The sequence below is a fragment of the Triplophysa rosa genome, linkage group LG23, assembly GCF_024868665.1.
Source record: "Triplophysa rosa linkage group LG23, Trosa_1v2, whole genome shotgun sequence".
NCBI classification, from domain to species: Eukaryota; Metazoa; Chordata; class Actinopteri; order Cypriniformes; family Nemacheilidae; genus Triplophysa; species Triplophysa rosa.
In genome coordinates, this window is record NC_079912.1 from 2,553,653 (window position 1) to 2,569,718 (window position 16,066).

At 38.4% G+C, this 16,066-nt stretch overlaps 1 protein-coding gene across 5 annotated transcripts; it reads left to right on the top strand.

The window, feature by feature from the left end:
- Positions 1-61: 61 nt before the first annotated feature.
- On the top strand, positions 62-13,954 carry anks3 (ankyrin repeat and sterile alpha motif domain containing 3). 5 transcript variants are annotated; one of them, XM_057323354.1, is made up of 16 exons: positions 62-77; positions 1,436-1,620; positions 1,848-2,046; positions 2,198-2,319; positions 2,463-2,544; positions 2,896-3,013; positions 3,132-3,269; positions 3,353-3,478; positions 3,569-3,681; positions 10,605-10,772; positions 10,865-10,989; positions 11,249-11,390; positions 11,515-11,740; positions 12,695-12,754; positions 12,838-12,933; positions 13,272-13,954. In XM_057323354.1, the coding sequence occupies exons 2-15, from the start codon at positions 1,442-1,444 to the stop codon at positions 12,918-12,920; spliced, it is 1,881 nt and encodes a 626-aa protein (XP_057179337.1). In that variant the 5' UTR covers positions 62-77; positions 1,436-1,441; the 3' UTR covers positions 12,921-12,933; positions 13,272-13,954. The 5 variants fall into 5 exon arrangements, with proteins under 5 accessions (XP_057179337.1, XP_057179336.1, XP_057179335.1 ...); XM_057323353.1 differs by lacking the exon at positions 62-77 and adding an exon at positions 261-366 and having other exon boundaries at positions 1,439-1,620; XM_057323352.1 differs by lacking the exon at positions 62-77 and adding an exon at positions 265-366.
- The last annotated feature ends 2,112 nt before the right edge of the window (positions 13,955-16,066 follow it).

Sequence of the window (16,066 nt, forward strand, 5' to 3'; positions counted from 1 at the left end):
TCGTGCGTAATTTTTCACCTCAGACTCTACAAGCTCTACATTAGAACAAGAAAGACAACAAGCTTTTGTTTCCAGATGTATGTGTAAAGTATTTCAGTTTAACAACAAGCGTGTTGCTGTTGAATGTCGTCAGGTACGCGAAATATCAACGCTTTAGTGCAGATTCTGTGGGGCGTGTAGTTTTTGTGTCACACAGCCCGTTCAACCTGTATTGTAAGGAAAGACAAAAGACTACAACTACCAGAGTCCTTCGCGCGATACGCACGACACGCCCCTGAGGAAACACAAAACTTCCTTTGAGTTGCCGATACAAGTTACAGAACAAAACATTATTCTACAATTTCGAAAAGTTTCGTTTATTTTAAGGTTTGTACGCGTTTATTTGTCGAGTATCCTTAGCTGCAGTTACGCGTTTGGGATTTCTACTTTTGTTGTAAAAGGTTTTGATTTTTGTAACATGTTTTCGCAGTTCGGCTCAGGTATAACTTTACCGTTGCTTATATCATAATTATGAATAACTCACAAATTAACGTTGAGTGTAAGCATTAACAGTTACATTTATTTAAAGAGGTGTATTAACGCACGGACTGTTTAACTTATATAAACTTATGATGCCAGATAACGGAATACATTTTAATTGATAACACTAGGAATTATTTGGTGTTGGAAAAAAAAACATTCATTAAAAATAATTCACGCATACATTGTATAAACAACATAAGTGTTGTTATATGCAGCAGAAGTTGTGCATGTTATATTAAATAAGGTAACTTTTTTATCCTTTATTGTACTTTGTGTTTTGATTTTGGTAGGCAAGATAAATTGTCGGCCATATCGGTATTGCCCGATAAATGGTCATTTTTTATGTTATCGGTATCGGCTAGAAAAAATTAGGCCGATATATTATAGCCCATAAATCATAAATCATTTCCTCTGGTTACACCACTTCAGCTACACGCTGCTCTGTTAAAATAGAGTACAGTAACTTACTGTCTTTCTGTCATGATCATTCACTTACTATTATGAGCAAAACATTGTTGATGTAGGTACAGTAAGATTAAGTATTTATGAATGTGTAAATTATAGGAACAAACGCATGTTGTTTGAGCCAGACTGCTGTCTGAATGCTTTCTGTCTTGAGACCTGTTAGACATGTGGCTACATTTTTCTGGGTTGCTCTGGAAGAACATCAATAATTTGTTTATTAAGAAAAGTTTGCAGGTTAAAGAATGCCTTTTGTTTCAGTCTTAGGGAATTTTATATTAATATTTAGATACTGTATTCGGCCATAAATGTTAAAGAATCGTTACAAGACTTTCAATGTTAAAGACTTTCAATGTTAAAGAATTATCAGTTATCTGCCTAAATTTATATATCGGTGCATCTCTATTTTGATGTGTTATGGAGAGGTATAAATGTGAGCAGTGTTTTCCAGCAGAGGATGTCGGAACTGAGCGACGACACCAGCAGTGAATCGGATCCGTTAGGATCGAGTCTGTCTGTGTGGCTGGCGGACGGTGGTGACGCTCTGATCGGCCCGGAGGAACTGAACGTGCCACTGGATCTTCACACCGCTTGCTCTATAGGGCAATATGATGTAGTGGCTCAATGTATCCGCAGGTGAGCTGAAATAAATAAATACGTCATCCTTCATACATGTCTACCCCAACTGCCCGTTTGTTGCCTGACAGATAGATAGATGAACTGATAGATATATTCTATATCAAGAATACACCTAATTCTATATATCTATATAAAGACTAAACTGCAATATTATATTGCCGTGTGTGTTGTGTTCATTTGTGTCTCATTGTGGATTGTGTTGATGTTCTTTTGTGTTATTTTAGGGGTGATGTGGATTTAGATGGAAAGAACATAGGTGGTTGGACTTCTCTGATGTATGCCGCATACATCGGTCATGATAACATTGTTAACCTGCTGCTGGAGACGGGCGTCAGCGTCAACGTCACCACATCTAAAGGCCTGACGCCTCTAATGCTCGCCGCCAGCTGTGGCAACGAGAGCATTGCTTATTTTCTACTGCAGGTGAGAGTCTTCTGTGATGTAAGCACACACAGATCATACGATTTTTTCTCAGTATCATGCATTACAGCACAGCTATTAGTTATTAGTGCAAAAATGAGATTTTGTATCTGTTATCAATTTTTGTGAGATTAAAAAAAATCTCTATACAAAGCAAGGAGCACAACTGGAATGTAAGGATGTGCGTGGATGGACAGCTCTTCTGCACAGTACAGCTACTGGACATCAGCAAATGGTCAAATTCTTATTAGACAACAATGCCAACGCAAACGTCAAGTGAGTCACATTTGCTCTATCTATGGCTTCTCAGTTGCTACTGTTCTCTTCATTTTTCTCACACTTACACACACACCTAAATGCTCAAAAAAACGTATAAACGTGCTAGTTCTGTTTTTAAACTTTGACCTTTGCCCTCTCAGGGAACCAATTTCAGGATTTACACCTCTCATGGAAGCTGCGGCATCGGGCCATGAAATCATCGTTCAGTACCTGCTCAACCATGCAAGTGTGAACTTTATTTTGTGCTAGTAAAAATCTACAAATTTTCTCACTAGTTAGACTTGTGTCTGCAACATATCTTTTAGTAGAAAATAATTGTAATACTGCAGAGTTTAGCTCCAGCTGTGCCTGCTGTTTTCGAGTAATTCCTAAGATCTTGTTGAGCTTGTTCAGGTGTGTTTGTTCAGGGCTGGTGTTAAACTAAGCGACACTCCAGAAGCAGCTTTAATAGCCCTGTAGTAAAGAATAATATGAATCGAATTGTTCTCCAAGCACATATTTACAGGCATAATAGCATTAAAAGCTTGTATGATTTCAGCTTTTTGATCACGCGTGTATGTTTGTATGATGCAGGGTGTAAGGACTGAGGACAGAAACAGTGAAGGAGAGACAGCTCGAGCTCTGGCTATGATGTATGGACACAGTAAAGTCGCCAGCCTCATTGACATGCATGTGATGAGAGTCAAATCAGGTCAGTCACACCATACATTTCCATTTTACATGGTTATACTTGTATCCAATTCCACAGTTTGTTGAAGTGGATTTGGTTAAAAAATGTCTGTTAAATGCATCAATGTCTCTCTCTTTAGCTTTGTACGAGGAGTTGAGCTCCTCTGAAGAGGAAAGTTCGACCCCCAGGGTCCGTTCTGTTCGCAATCGAACGAGGGGTCCCAGTATTCATGACGGTCCGCAAGCTATAGCGCGCTTCAGAGTCGGCTCAAAGCACGGTACTCGCATGTGGTTAGAACTCTTTAGAACACTTACCACTGTGGTTTCGGTTTGGTTAATCTGGTTTGCTCCTGTCTTGCAGAGGTTCCGGTGACTCCACCTGGCTATGTGACGTTCTGTGATGTCAGCGATCAGAGTGGGGGAATCTGCAACCGTGATGTCACTTCCCCTATTAATGAACTCGACGGCCAGAGCAACAGCAGCAGAGGTGATCTCACGCACAGATCCTTTGTACTGTGTGATTTTAATAAAATCTGCTTTAGAATGTGATGTGATTGCGTGTCCCGTGTGTGTGCAGATGAGGTGTTTTTTGATAATGACATGCCCACCATGAGGAGCAGTAGCAGCAGCAGTGAGGGTTTATCGAATCTTCTCGGGCTCAGCAGAGAGGCGTCGCTGGAAAGCAATGAGGTCAGAACTGCCACATTAAAGGAACAGTTTACCCCAAAATAAAAATTTGGACTTCATTTATTCACCCTCGAGTTGTTTCAAACGTGTTGACAATTTCTTTGTTGAACACAAAGAAAGATATTTGGAAAAATGCTGGTAACCAAACTAATGCTGCAACGACACGTCGACATCGTCGATTGCGTGAAATGCGTCGACGCTTCGTATTATTTATGTTTATCTGCTGTAATAGCAGTTTCTGTTCCCGGGCGTGTGTAAATTAATCAGCAGAACAAGAGAAAGTATAATTCACCCGACAAAAAGCGATCGAGAGCCTCGGACGCAGTAAGTTAGTGAATGGACGGAGGAATTCCCCCTAAAGTTACCCCCGGAATGCGATCATCACAGCATGGACACGCAATCACAAACGGACGGAGAGGGGGACGTAGATGCAGACTTTCATAATAAATTACTTTTTTGTAATTTACTTTTTTGTAATGTAAAACTACGCTTTACATTAATGATTTACATTAACGCTATTGTACTAGTGTAAGTTTAGTGTATGTGAACCTTTGCAGATTGTGACCAAGCATAAATTACTCTTAAGCTTCAAAAAGGACTGACTATCATGAAACCACCAATGCACTTTTTATGTCATTCGATAGCTTTATGCGAGGAATAAACCAATATAGCATAATTAAGAAACTCTGACCTCCGCTGGTGCTGTCTGTCAATATCCAGTCAGCATGTGTGTGTACGGTGACGGTCAGGACGCTACTCTTTCCAACATGTTCCCAGAGGTGGGTAGTAACGCGCTACATTTACTTCGTTACATTTACTTGAGTAACATTTTGGAAAATATGTACTTTTTAAGTAAAATTAAAAGTGTGTACTTTTACTCTTACTTGAGTAAATTTGTAATAGAAAATCTGTACTTTTACTTCGTTACATAACTTACATTGCGTGACGTTCCTTCGTTCCTTCATTTTAAAATATGCTTTTTAAAACGCGTTGTTTATTTCAAGGTTGTCGTCTCTTTTTACGGGCATTCCCGAGTGATCGATTCTTTTGAGTCGATTCTTTTGAAAGCATTAATTGAACAATGGGCAAAACCATTTGAATAGGCTAATGAATCAGTTCAAATGATTTGTTCAGTTCGCAGCACGATCTGAATCATCTGAAGCAGGATTACTCACTCCTCGTAGCGCGAAACTTAAGAACACGCAGAACACAAAGAGCGTTGGATGAAGTGGATATTAATCTATATCTATACAATCAAAACTGCAAATGTGTCATATTGTTTGCCAGCAATGATAATGCCCCCATATGCGCGCACCCGCGCGACCTGTTCGTCAGACACAGCAACATGCGCGTTACCTGTCAGACACAGAGACGTGGGCTTGCAGAAATATACATTTGAAGAACAGAAGGAAGAAAACTTGTTGATGGGCGTGTGGTTCACTGTTTACTGTTTGTTTACAAGTAAGAGCGTTTCACAACACACACGTGACACAACACGAGAAAACATGAGCTTTGTTCAAAAATGTGTATTTCATTTAAGAGAGCACTGCAGATGTTCTAGATCATCTTAGGAAATGCTCTGAGTTTAGTTCATGCTTTAGTTTGACATGGTCTATTATTCTAAATAAGTTGTGTAAACTACATTGACATCAGGACTAGATGAAATTTACAGAAATGCTTGTCTCTTCTGTGTTTGTCTTATTCTTTAGTCTCTCTAGTATATTGCAAAGATATCTGCTTATGATAATTAAAAATATTGATTAAAATGTAATATTAAAATATTGGCGTTAATATTAATTTAATGTAGTAGGCCTATATAATCAGATACAAAGTAACTAAGTAACTAGCTACTTGAGTAGTTTTTTCATTGCATACTTTTTTACTTTTACTCAAGTAATTTTTAAATAGTGACTTTTACTTTTACTTGAGTAACAATTTCTCTAGTTACTTGTACTTTTACTTGAGTAAAGATTTTGGCTACTCTACCCACCTCTGCATGTTCCAATGTTTTCATTATTCTTCATAATGACAAGATGATAGTTTATGGTTTTGTTTAAAATGTATTTTGCTAGAGACTGTGAGTTAACGTTACTCGCTGAGTATAGCTTAGCTTATTAGAAGCACTGGAAGCGGTCTGAATATGTTGCGTCTTCATACGAAATAACTCTTTTTAAACCTCTGATTTAACTGTATACTGTCGGATTGATGCAACGCACTATGTGTTAAACATGTAACATATCATCTCTTCTCGTTGTGTTCTAACTATTATTTACTTTGGGGAGCAAAATGATCCCCGGGACTTCAGAAGGAGTAGGTGCTTTAAGCGCATCATTGTGCGTCCGGGATGCGCATAACTGTAAATAACGAAGCGAATGCATTAAGCGCATCATTCTGAGTTCCGGGTGCGCGGGCTCGCTTTAACGCCACTCTGCATTAAAGAGTACATTCCTCGAGATCATAAAAAATACATTTCATGAAGTGTTTAATTTTGCCGTGTTTGAATGTAAGCAATCTGCCAAGTTGTAAATCCGAAGGTGAACGAATAACAAAGTTATTAGCTTATAAAAAAGGTAATCGACTCTGAATCACGCGAACAAGCCATGACCTGTCCGAATCTTTAACCACAATGTACCTACGTCACTAGAAAAATCCCCGCCTACTGACTGCGAAAACTTAACTCTCTCCTCCCCAAACACTGTACTAGCTCGTTCGTGACGTGTGCATCATGTCTAAGAGAAGCTGTGTTCTATGTAGTGAAACTAAGTCAGTCTTATTTTCACTACCAAAGGAAGAACTTCTGAGGAAAAAATGGTTACTATTTATTTTTCAAACGACACCAAAGGAGTATAAACCGAACGTTTTACTTTGCGCGCGTCATTTTACCGAAGATTGCTTCATCAATCTTGGCGCCTTTACTGCAGGATACATTAAACGTCTTTCCTTAAAAGATGTTGCAATACCAACTTTATTTGGACCTGTAAGCTCCACCGAATCACAACCTGTAAGTGTGACTCTTTATTTTTGTCTTTACTTAAAATTAAATTTGTGTGACGTTATCTCATGTCTGTGTTTAGCTAACGTTACCGTTATTTTTGGGGTTGTTACTGTTTGTTTACCTAACGTTAGCTATAAACTCGTTGCGCTAATGTAAGTGTTCAACCATATTAACTCGCAAAGTCTTTATTTCAAGAACTGCGTGGTGTACTATAGTTATAATAACATCTGAAGATACGAACACCGTACACTGTATGCCGTGATAACTAACTGTTACAAGAGAAGTGTCTAAAACAGTCCTTTTTCTTACTGGCATCTGTATAAGGATTAAAGAATGATTCGTCAGACTCGGGCTCGAGCTGGTAAGGTAAAATCGACGCCATCTCTCTTTATACACTGTTAATATCCAACCACCTGCAAACCGTAATACAGCAGTAATGATAGGCGGTCCATTTGCGACACATGCTGAACGCGTTTGACCAATCACAGCAGACTAGACCATTTGACCAATCACAGCAGACTAGACCATTTGACCAATCACAGCAGACTAGGCCATTTGACCAATCACAGCAGACTAGACCATCTGACCAATCACAGCAGACTACACTATCTGACCAATCAGATCAGACTACGCTGGCGGAAAGGCGGAGATTACACAGATGAATCGCGAAACGAATCATTTGAGAGTCAGTCAAGAAGTAAGGTAATAAAAACTGCTTATTATTACGAAATAATAGTATTTTTACATCATGTATGTACATAAACTTGTTGTCGGACACTCCATAAACCAAAATAAGCCCTTAAAAATATTGAGGAATGTACTCTTTAAAGTCTTTTATTCGGTGATAGTTTTGTACAATAAACAGAGACAGATAGTAGTATTTTACTTTTACTCAATTATATTATGAGACTGAAAATAGAGTCGGATATTACTTGGAGGAAAAAAATACAGAGCATATATCATGCTCTAGTATTTCATATACACATTTTTTAATGTTTTTACATTTACATTTAGTCATTTAGCAGACGCTTTTATCCAAAGCGAACTACAGATGAGGGAAACAATGGAAGCAATTGGGCAACATAAGGACAACAAAAAGCATAAGTGCAATAAAACATTTTTTTTACCTTTAATACAGTACTTAAGTACATAAAAAATCAGTTTTTTTTACTTTTAAAATGAAAACTACTTAATTAAAAGAAGATGGTGAATTTAATGTAAACACGGATTAAAATGTTAAAACAACAATATTTATTTATAAAATGTAGTGGAGTAAAAAGTATGATTTGCTTTATAATGTAAGAAAATACTAGAATTTATTGTTTATTTGCAAAGTTTGCCAAAGGATTAATCCAAGAAATCTTTATTAGATAAAAAAAATTGTTAGATTAGTCGACTAATCAAAAAAATAATCGTTAGATTAGTCGACAATTAAAATAATCGTTAGTTGCAGCCCTAAACCAAACCCTTCTTGGCCACCATAGTTTCTATTGTTTCTTTGTTCTGTTGAACATACAGACATGCTCAAATTTGTTGGTACACATACAGCTCATTGAAATAATGCTTCATTCCTCCTGAAGAGTGATGAAATTAAAAACTATTGTATCATTGTACATTGTATCATCGTATACTTACATGCCTTTGGTATGTCATAGAATAAAGCAAAGTAGCTGTGGAAAGAGATTAATTTTTGCTTATTCTACAAAGATATTGTAAAATGGCCTGGACACATTTGTTGGTACCCCTTAGAAAAGATAATACATAATTGGATTATAGTGATATTTCAAACTAATTGGTTTCTTTGATTAGTATCACAGATGTATCCAATTTTGTAATCAGTCATTCAAGCTATTTAAACAGAGAAAAGTAGTCACTGTGAATGTTTGGTATCATTGTGTGCACCACACTAAACATGGAGCAGAGAAAGCATAGGATAGAGTTGTCTGAGGAGCTCAGAAAGAAAATAATAGACAAGCATGGTAAAGGTAAAAGCTACAAGACCATCTCCAAGCAGCTCGATGTTCCTGTGACAACAGTTGAAAATATTATTAAGAAGTTTGAGGTCCGTGGAATTGTAGCCAACCTCCCTGGGTGCGGCCGCAAGAGGAAAATCCACCCCAGATTAAACAGAAGGATAGTGAGAATGGTAGAAAAAGATCCAAGGATAACTGCCAAAGAGATACAAGCTGAACTCCAAGGTGAAGGTACGTCCGTTTCTGATTGCACCAGCCGTCGCTTTTTGAGCATGGAAGAAGACCCAGGAGGACTCCACTTTTGAAAGAAAAACATAAAAAAGCCAGACTGGAATTTGCTAAAATTCACATTGACAAGCCATAATCCTTCTGGGAGAATGTCCTTTGGACAGATGAGTCAAAACTGGAGCTTTTTGGCAAGTCACATGAGCTCTATGTTCACAGAGGAAAAAATCAAGCTTTCAAAGAAGTGAACACCATACCTACAGTGAAACATGGAGGAGGCTTGGTTATGTTTTGGGGTTGCTTTGCTGTATTTGGCACGACTATCAAGGCATTCTGGAGCGAAACGTACTGCCCAGTGTCAGAAAGCTCTGTCTCAGTCGCAGGTCATGGGTCCTCCAACAGGATAATGACCCAAAACACACAGCTAAAATCACCCAAGAATGGATAAGAACAAAACATTGGACTATTCTGAAGTGGCCTTCTATGTGTCCTGAAGAGCTGAAACTTGCAGTCTGGAGAAGGCACCCATCAAACCTGAGACAGCTGGAGCAGTTTACTCCGGAAGAGTGGGCCAAACTACCTGTTAACATGTGCAGAAGTATCATTGAGAGCTACAGAAAACCTTTGCTTGCAGTGATTGCCTCTAAAGGTTGTGCAACAAAATATTAGGTTAGGGGTCCCATCATTTTTGTCCATGACATTTTCATTTGTTTTATTATTTGCAATATTATGTTGAATAAAAAAATCAAACGCAAAGTCTGATTTCTATTAAATATGGAATAAACAATGGTGGATGCCAATTACTTTTGTCAGTTTCAAGTTATTTCAGAGAAAATTGTGCATGCTTCGTTTTTTGTGGAGGGTTACCAACAAATTTGAGCACGTCTGTAAAAGAAGGTATTTTGAAGAATGTAGGCCAGCAAACAGTTCTGGGGCACTTTTGACTACTATTGACCAACATTTACATGGAAGTCAGTAATCAAATTATTTGCCTAATATTACGATTAAGGTGTTTACATGAGTTGCTTTAAGAATATACCTTTCATGTTCCCGTTTTACATGTTACACTACATAGTTCGATTAATGGCATACGTCATTACGTCCCTAAGCAACACCGTTCGACGTTCCCTCCATAATTTCATGTATCAACAAACAGTTCGTCTTCGCCATGGTACCACATACAGGTTTTGGTGTTTCATTTATTTTCTAGAATTGTTGGCATCTTTCTTGTTTCCCGTTCGGACCAAAAATGTGCTTTCTTGCTTGAAGCCATGTTGTTTGCCATAAAAACAAAACGGCTGTCCACTGCCGTGCATGTGTGTAACCTGTCGCAAAGTGCCGTGTAAATTCCTACTCTTAATCAGAGTATTGTCTTAATCGTGCTAATATCGGATTATTGTTGTCCATGTAAACGTGGTCAGTGTCATGTTTTACATTGGTACTATGGTAGTCAATAGTGGAGAAATTTATACAGATTTGGAACAACTCGAGGGTGAGTAAATGATGACAGATTTTTTATTTTTGGTTGAACTGTCCCTTTAACATCTGCTGTTAGAAACAAAATAGCATACCTTATAATGTAGCAACTGACCAATCAGAGTCAAGTATCCCAAAGTGCCATGTATTAATATATGGTAATAAATATTTGTTCGATTTTCTCAGTTCACTCTCCATTGACAGGTTGTTTGTGGACCCTGTGTGTGTTGTCATTCTGTCTCGCTTTACACCTCCAGGACTCAGATCAAGCCAAGAGGAGTTGTGTCCGCAGAACAAACAAACTACAGCATTCCAAGAGCAGGAGTTCATACGGCAACAGCGGTTCTGTGGCCCAATGCAGCTCAGCTTACTGTGAAGAACCATCAACAACTTCTGGACACCATCCCTCATACACTGGACCTAAGGTGTTTGTATGAATTTTCTTTAAGTGTGTTCCTCATATCTTCATGTGTGTGATTGTACGCATAAGAAACTATGTGTGTTGTGTGTGTTGTAGGATCTTTCAGAATTCCTGGAGCAGATCGGATTCAGCAAATATCTCCCCCTGCTGAAGGAGCAGGACATAGACCTGAGAATCTTCCTGACTCTTACAGAGAACGACCTGAAGGAAGTGGGAATCACGTGAGTCCCTCTTTACGAGCCTATCTTTTAGGAACATAGCTTTCCTGTGGCTCAGTGGTTAGAGCATGGTGCTAGCAATGCCAAGGTCGTGGGTTCGATCCCAGGGGATTGCTCATAGTCAGAAACAAATGTATAATACAATGCAATGCAATGTAAGTCGCTTTGGATAAAAGCATCTGCCAAATGCATAAATGTGAATGTAAATCTTTTCCCAGCATTCTCTTCCGGTATTTTGCAAACTCTTTATCTCTCTCTACAGTCTGTTTGGTCCTAAGAGGAAGATGACATCAGCAATAGCCCGTTGGCACAGTAACGCACGGCCGCCCAGTGATGCTTTAGAGCAGGCGTATGCGGACCAGCTGGAGGCAGAGATGCAGGAGATGGCCATTCAGCTTCACAAGGTGCACACTCCATCAAAACTGCTGTTAATAGATATTGACTTCATTATGAGCGATTTCAGTTTCTTTCATAACGTAATTTTTTTTTTACATTTTTATTTTGTAATGTTTGTGTTCTTGTGTGCAGCGTTGTGTTGAGGTGGAATCTCTACAAGCTCAGGTGTCTCAGGAGAAGGAGTTACGTGCCGTGATGGAGGGATGTCTGATGGAGGAGAAAATGGTGTGGAAGAACGTTCAGGCAGAACTTCAGGAGAACGCAAAACATGTTCAGACGCTAAATGGAAAACTACACGCTCTATGCAACACTCAACTCACGCAGGTCATCCGGGAGGATGAACACTCCGTGGCTAAAGGTGTGAGGTTATAAATGAACCAAGCTGAATCACTTTACGACATTTAAATCAAGCTAAAAACTTGGTTTAAAGGAGTAGATCACTATAAAATTTAAATTTCATGATAATTCACTCACCCACGTCATACAAGCCATCAGTGTGTTTATTTCTTATGTCGAAAACAAATTGAGGCTTATGAGGAAAGCTTTCCAGGATTCTTGGTTGTTGGTTAAATTTCAGTTTCATCGCAGCTTCAAAAGGCTCTACACGACGGCAGCCGAAGTATAAGAGTGTTTTCTAGTGAAACGATTAGTCATTTTCCAAGAAAACTAAAAAATGATATACTTCAGAAAGAAGACAGTTCAAAAGTTCTTGGAAGTTGAATGATACGTTTTATGTCTTTGTGCAAGATTATGGTTTAAAATGGTCAGTTCGTGTGCATGTCAGAGATGTTTAAATATTTTGAAATCTACGTCAAGTGTAACCTTTCTAATGTGATTGCGTAATATGGTATTTGTGGATGTGCATCACGGAGGCAGTGCAAGCCGTGTATTTATGTTTAAAAAGTATATAACTTTTTAGTTTTCTTGGAAAATGAATAATCGTTTCACTAGACAACACCCTTATCCATCGGCTGGTGTTTTGTAGAGCCTTTTGAAGCTGCGATGAAACTGAAATTTGGACCTTTACCAACAGCCTCTGTTTAAGTGCTTTATTTGGAGAAGAACCCTGGAAAGCTTTCGTCATAAGCCCGTAATTTGTTTTCGACAGAAGAAATAAACACACGGACGGCTTGTATAACGTATGTGTAAGTGAATTTTCATGAAATTTTTATTTTATAGTGAACTACTCCTTTGAAATTTCCTGCCTAGGAAAGTGCAGTAGAACTCCACATGTGGAAATATACAGTTCTCAGTTCTTTAAGATGCATGTTTGACATCACATAGACACATTCTGTGTTTGTCTCTGCTGTAGGTGATGGGGTCATGTGTGCTCAGCTGCTCTCTAAGATGGATTCATATATCGGAGAGCTCGGTAAGACTCATTAAGTCACTTGTGAGTTTTGTGTATGTACAGAAGACAGTGTTAAATCATATTTTTGCTTTGTTTTACTGTAGCGGACAGTCTGAAGGAAATCTTTCAGAATCTGAAGAGTTTGAGTTCACCAGAGAAAAACTCACACAACTGGGAGGAATCCTAGCATCCGGCAGTGGGTTTGTTTCTCTCTCACACACACAAATACTTTTGTATTAGCAAGGACATCTACTAAATTCTTATGGTTTTCATTGTAGGCTAATGATATTTTCTAACTGACTGTACCCATAATGCTCTATACCCATGTTAAATGTAAGTCAAGAGGACTGTCTTAAATGTTTACATGTTTTATTTTTAATAAAAATGGGAGATTTTCTGTTTTCTTAAGCTCTTTACAAAGATGCAAGACAACCCTGAACCTGATGTGGTTAATTATTTTGGAGTGAAATATGACCATCCATCCTCTTTTAACACAAGATGCACCCTAAATCCATTTAATTCCCTTTTTTTTATGCAGAATTTTCGGTTTTGTTGACGGAGGGTGACAGACCACCCTGGACACACAAACAGCCGCAGGAACTGGCCAGCGAGAGACATGCAGGTGTCAGTCGTGCCTGAAGAAAGTTCAAAGATCTGAAGATGATGGAGAGGATAGAGCTGTATGAGAGTGTTTCTGCAACTACGGGCACTTTTAAGTCCCAGCAGTGAAATTTTAGATTTATGTTCAAATTTGTCATGACGCATTATAAATATATTCACAGTGTCATTAAACACCTTGAGAAAAAAAATGTTTTTAATTAGTAATGTGATTTAATATAAAATTATGAAGCATTTATAGGTCCAAACACTATTTTTGTTCATGTCCCACAACTCTGGTCACAGTGTTAAAGAGTATGTAACATGAGATCATGAAAATCACATTTCATGCAGTGTGTAATGTTGGCGTGTTTGAATGTAAGCAGTCTGCCAAGTTGTAAATCCGAAGGTGAATGAATAACAAAGTTATTGGCTTGGAAAAAAGCGAGTCGACTCTGAATCACGCCAACGAGTCGTCCCTAGTCCTATTCGCGAACCGCCACGGATTTACGTCACTACATATAGTCCCTGTTGGTACACGATCCAGGATGCCCGCACGATCCGTTCTGCGCATGCGCATAATGACGTAGTAAACAACGTCACGGTTTCCCTACACTATTGGTATCAAGCATGCTGTCGGTACACGATCCGGGATGCCTGCACGATCCGTTCTGCGCATGCGCATAATGACGTAGTAAACAACGTCACGGTTTCCCTACACTATTGGTATCAAGCATGCGATGAAACACTTGACGGCCAGACGGCACAACTGGCGGCATATTTTTGTAGGCTACATTGTGTTTTTCATTTAACAGTTCATGGCGGGTCTATTTTGATGTTTTAAAATGTAGCTTACGCTATGCATTACGATGTGTTTACGTGGTTGCCAATCCAAAATAATAAAGGAGTTGTTACATGAACATACACGATTTTGGTTACATGTGGAATAAAGTCTGAGTCTTGAGAGTCTGTCACTGAAAACCTTCAGTTTCCTCCATACTCCCCTTTGCGATTCATTGCTGCATGGCATTAGGCCTACTTAACTTGCTGTGTTTCGATCTGAGGTCAGTAGTATTGTCAAAGACGGTTTTTATTAAAAGCTGCTAATATTAGTTAACTTTAAATCGACTCATTTTGTATTAGTATGGGTCTATATATAGGCTAATATATCTATCTATATAATCTAAATGAGGAATAATCCCTTCAATGGTGTTTACAGAACACAATAAGTAACATAATATGCATTTCCGCCTAGACTATCTGCACTTACATGAAGAAAGAACTACAAACAAGTCTGGGGAAACGTTACAGAGTATTTCAACGCATAGTGTGCACACAGAGGTGGACAGTAGTGAAAGTCGCGGTACAAAAGGTGCTCAAGCGTGGAACAGATCGTGCAGTGTCGTCGCTAAACAATTAAGATTATATATATAGACGACTCGGATTGCTAAATATTAGATCTCTCTCTAATAAAGCACTTTTTGTTAACGATATGATAACAGATCATAAAATAGACATGCTCTGTTTGACAGAAACATGGCTAAAACCAGATGATTATATTGCTTTAAATGAATCTGTCCCCCAAGATTATTATTATAAACAGAGCCTCGTCTAAAAGGCAGAGGGGGAGGTGTCGCAGCACTTTACAATAACTCTCTTAGCATTTCCCAGAAGTCGAACTCTAAATATAATTCTTTTGAAGTCATGGTTCTTCATGTTTCAACACCTAATACTAAAGATAAAACTCTTTTTAAATTATTCTAGCTATTGTATATAGGCCTCCAGGGCACCACACAGATTTTATTAAAGAATTTGGTGGGTTCTTATCAGAACTAGTACTGGCCGCAGATAGACTCCTTGTCGTTGGTGACTTTAACATCCACGTAGATAACGTTACAGATGCCTTAGGAATGGCTTTCAAAGACACTCTTAACTCCATGGGCATTAGTCAACATGTGTCAGGACCCACTCACCTTCGTAATCATACTTTAGATTTAATACTGTCTTACGGTATAAATGTGGACGACGTTAAAATCCTTCAGCAGAGTGAAGACATTTCGGATCATTATCTGGTATTATGTTTGCTTCACTGGCCTACGGCTGCAAATAAAACTCATTGTTACAAATATGGTAGAACAATAACTTCAACTACCAAAGATGCGTTTCTCGATAATCTGCCCGAATTGTCTCAAATCATGAGAAATAACGTTGAAGATCTTGACATTACCACTGAAAATTTTAATTCCACCTTCTCGGTAACGCTAGACAAAGTTGCTCCACTACGTGTTAAAGAAGATTAAAAATGGCAGCCCCACACCGTGGTATAATGAACACACTCAGGCTCTAAAGAAAGCGGCCCGAAAAATGGAGCGCAACTTTAAGAAAACTAAATTAGAGGTATTTCGTAAAGCATGGAAGGATGAGTATTCGAAAATACAGGAAAGCCCTAAATAACTTCTAGATCCGCCTACTTTTCATCACTAATAGAAGAAAACCAGCACAACCCAGGTTTTTATTTAACACAGTGGCTAAATTAACAAAAAATAAATCGTCAGTGACTTCTGATCCTGTATATCAGCATAGCAGTGATGAATTTATGAACTATTCTTCGAATATAAAATCCAAGATATTAGAGAAAAAAATCTTATAACAATTGCAATCAGAAGTGAAACCTCGCTGAACAAATACACTACAGCGCCCTATGAAAGAGAGAAAATGCATTATTTATCACTCGTA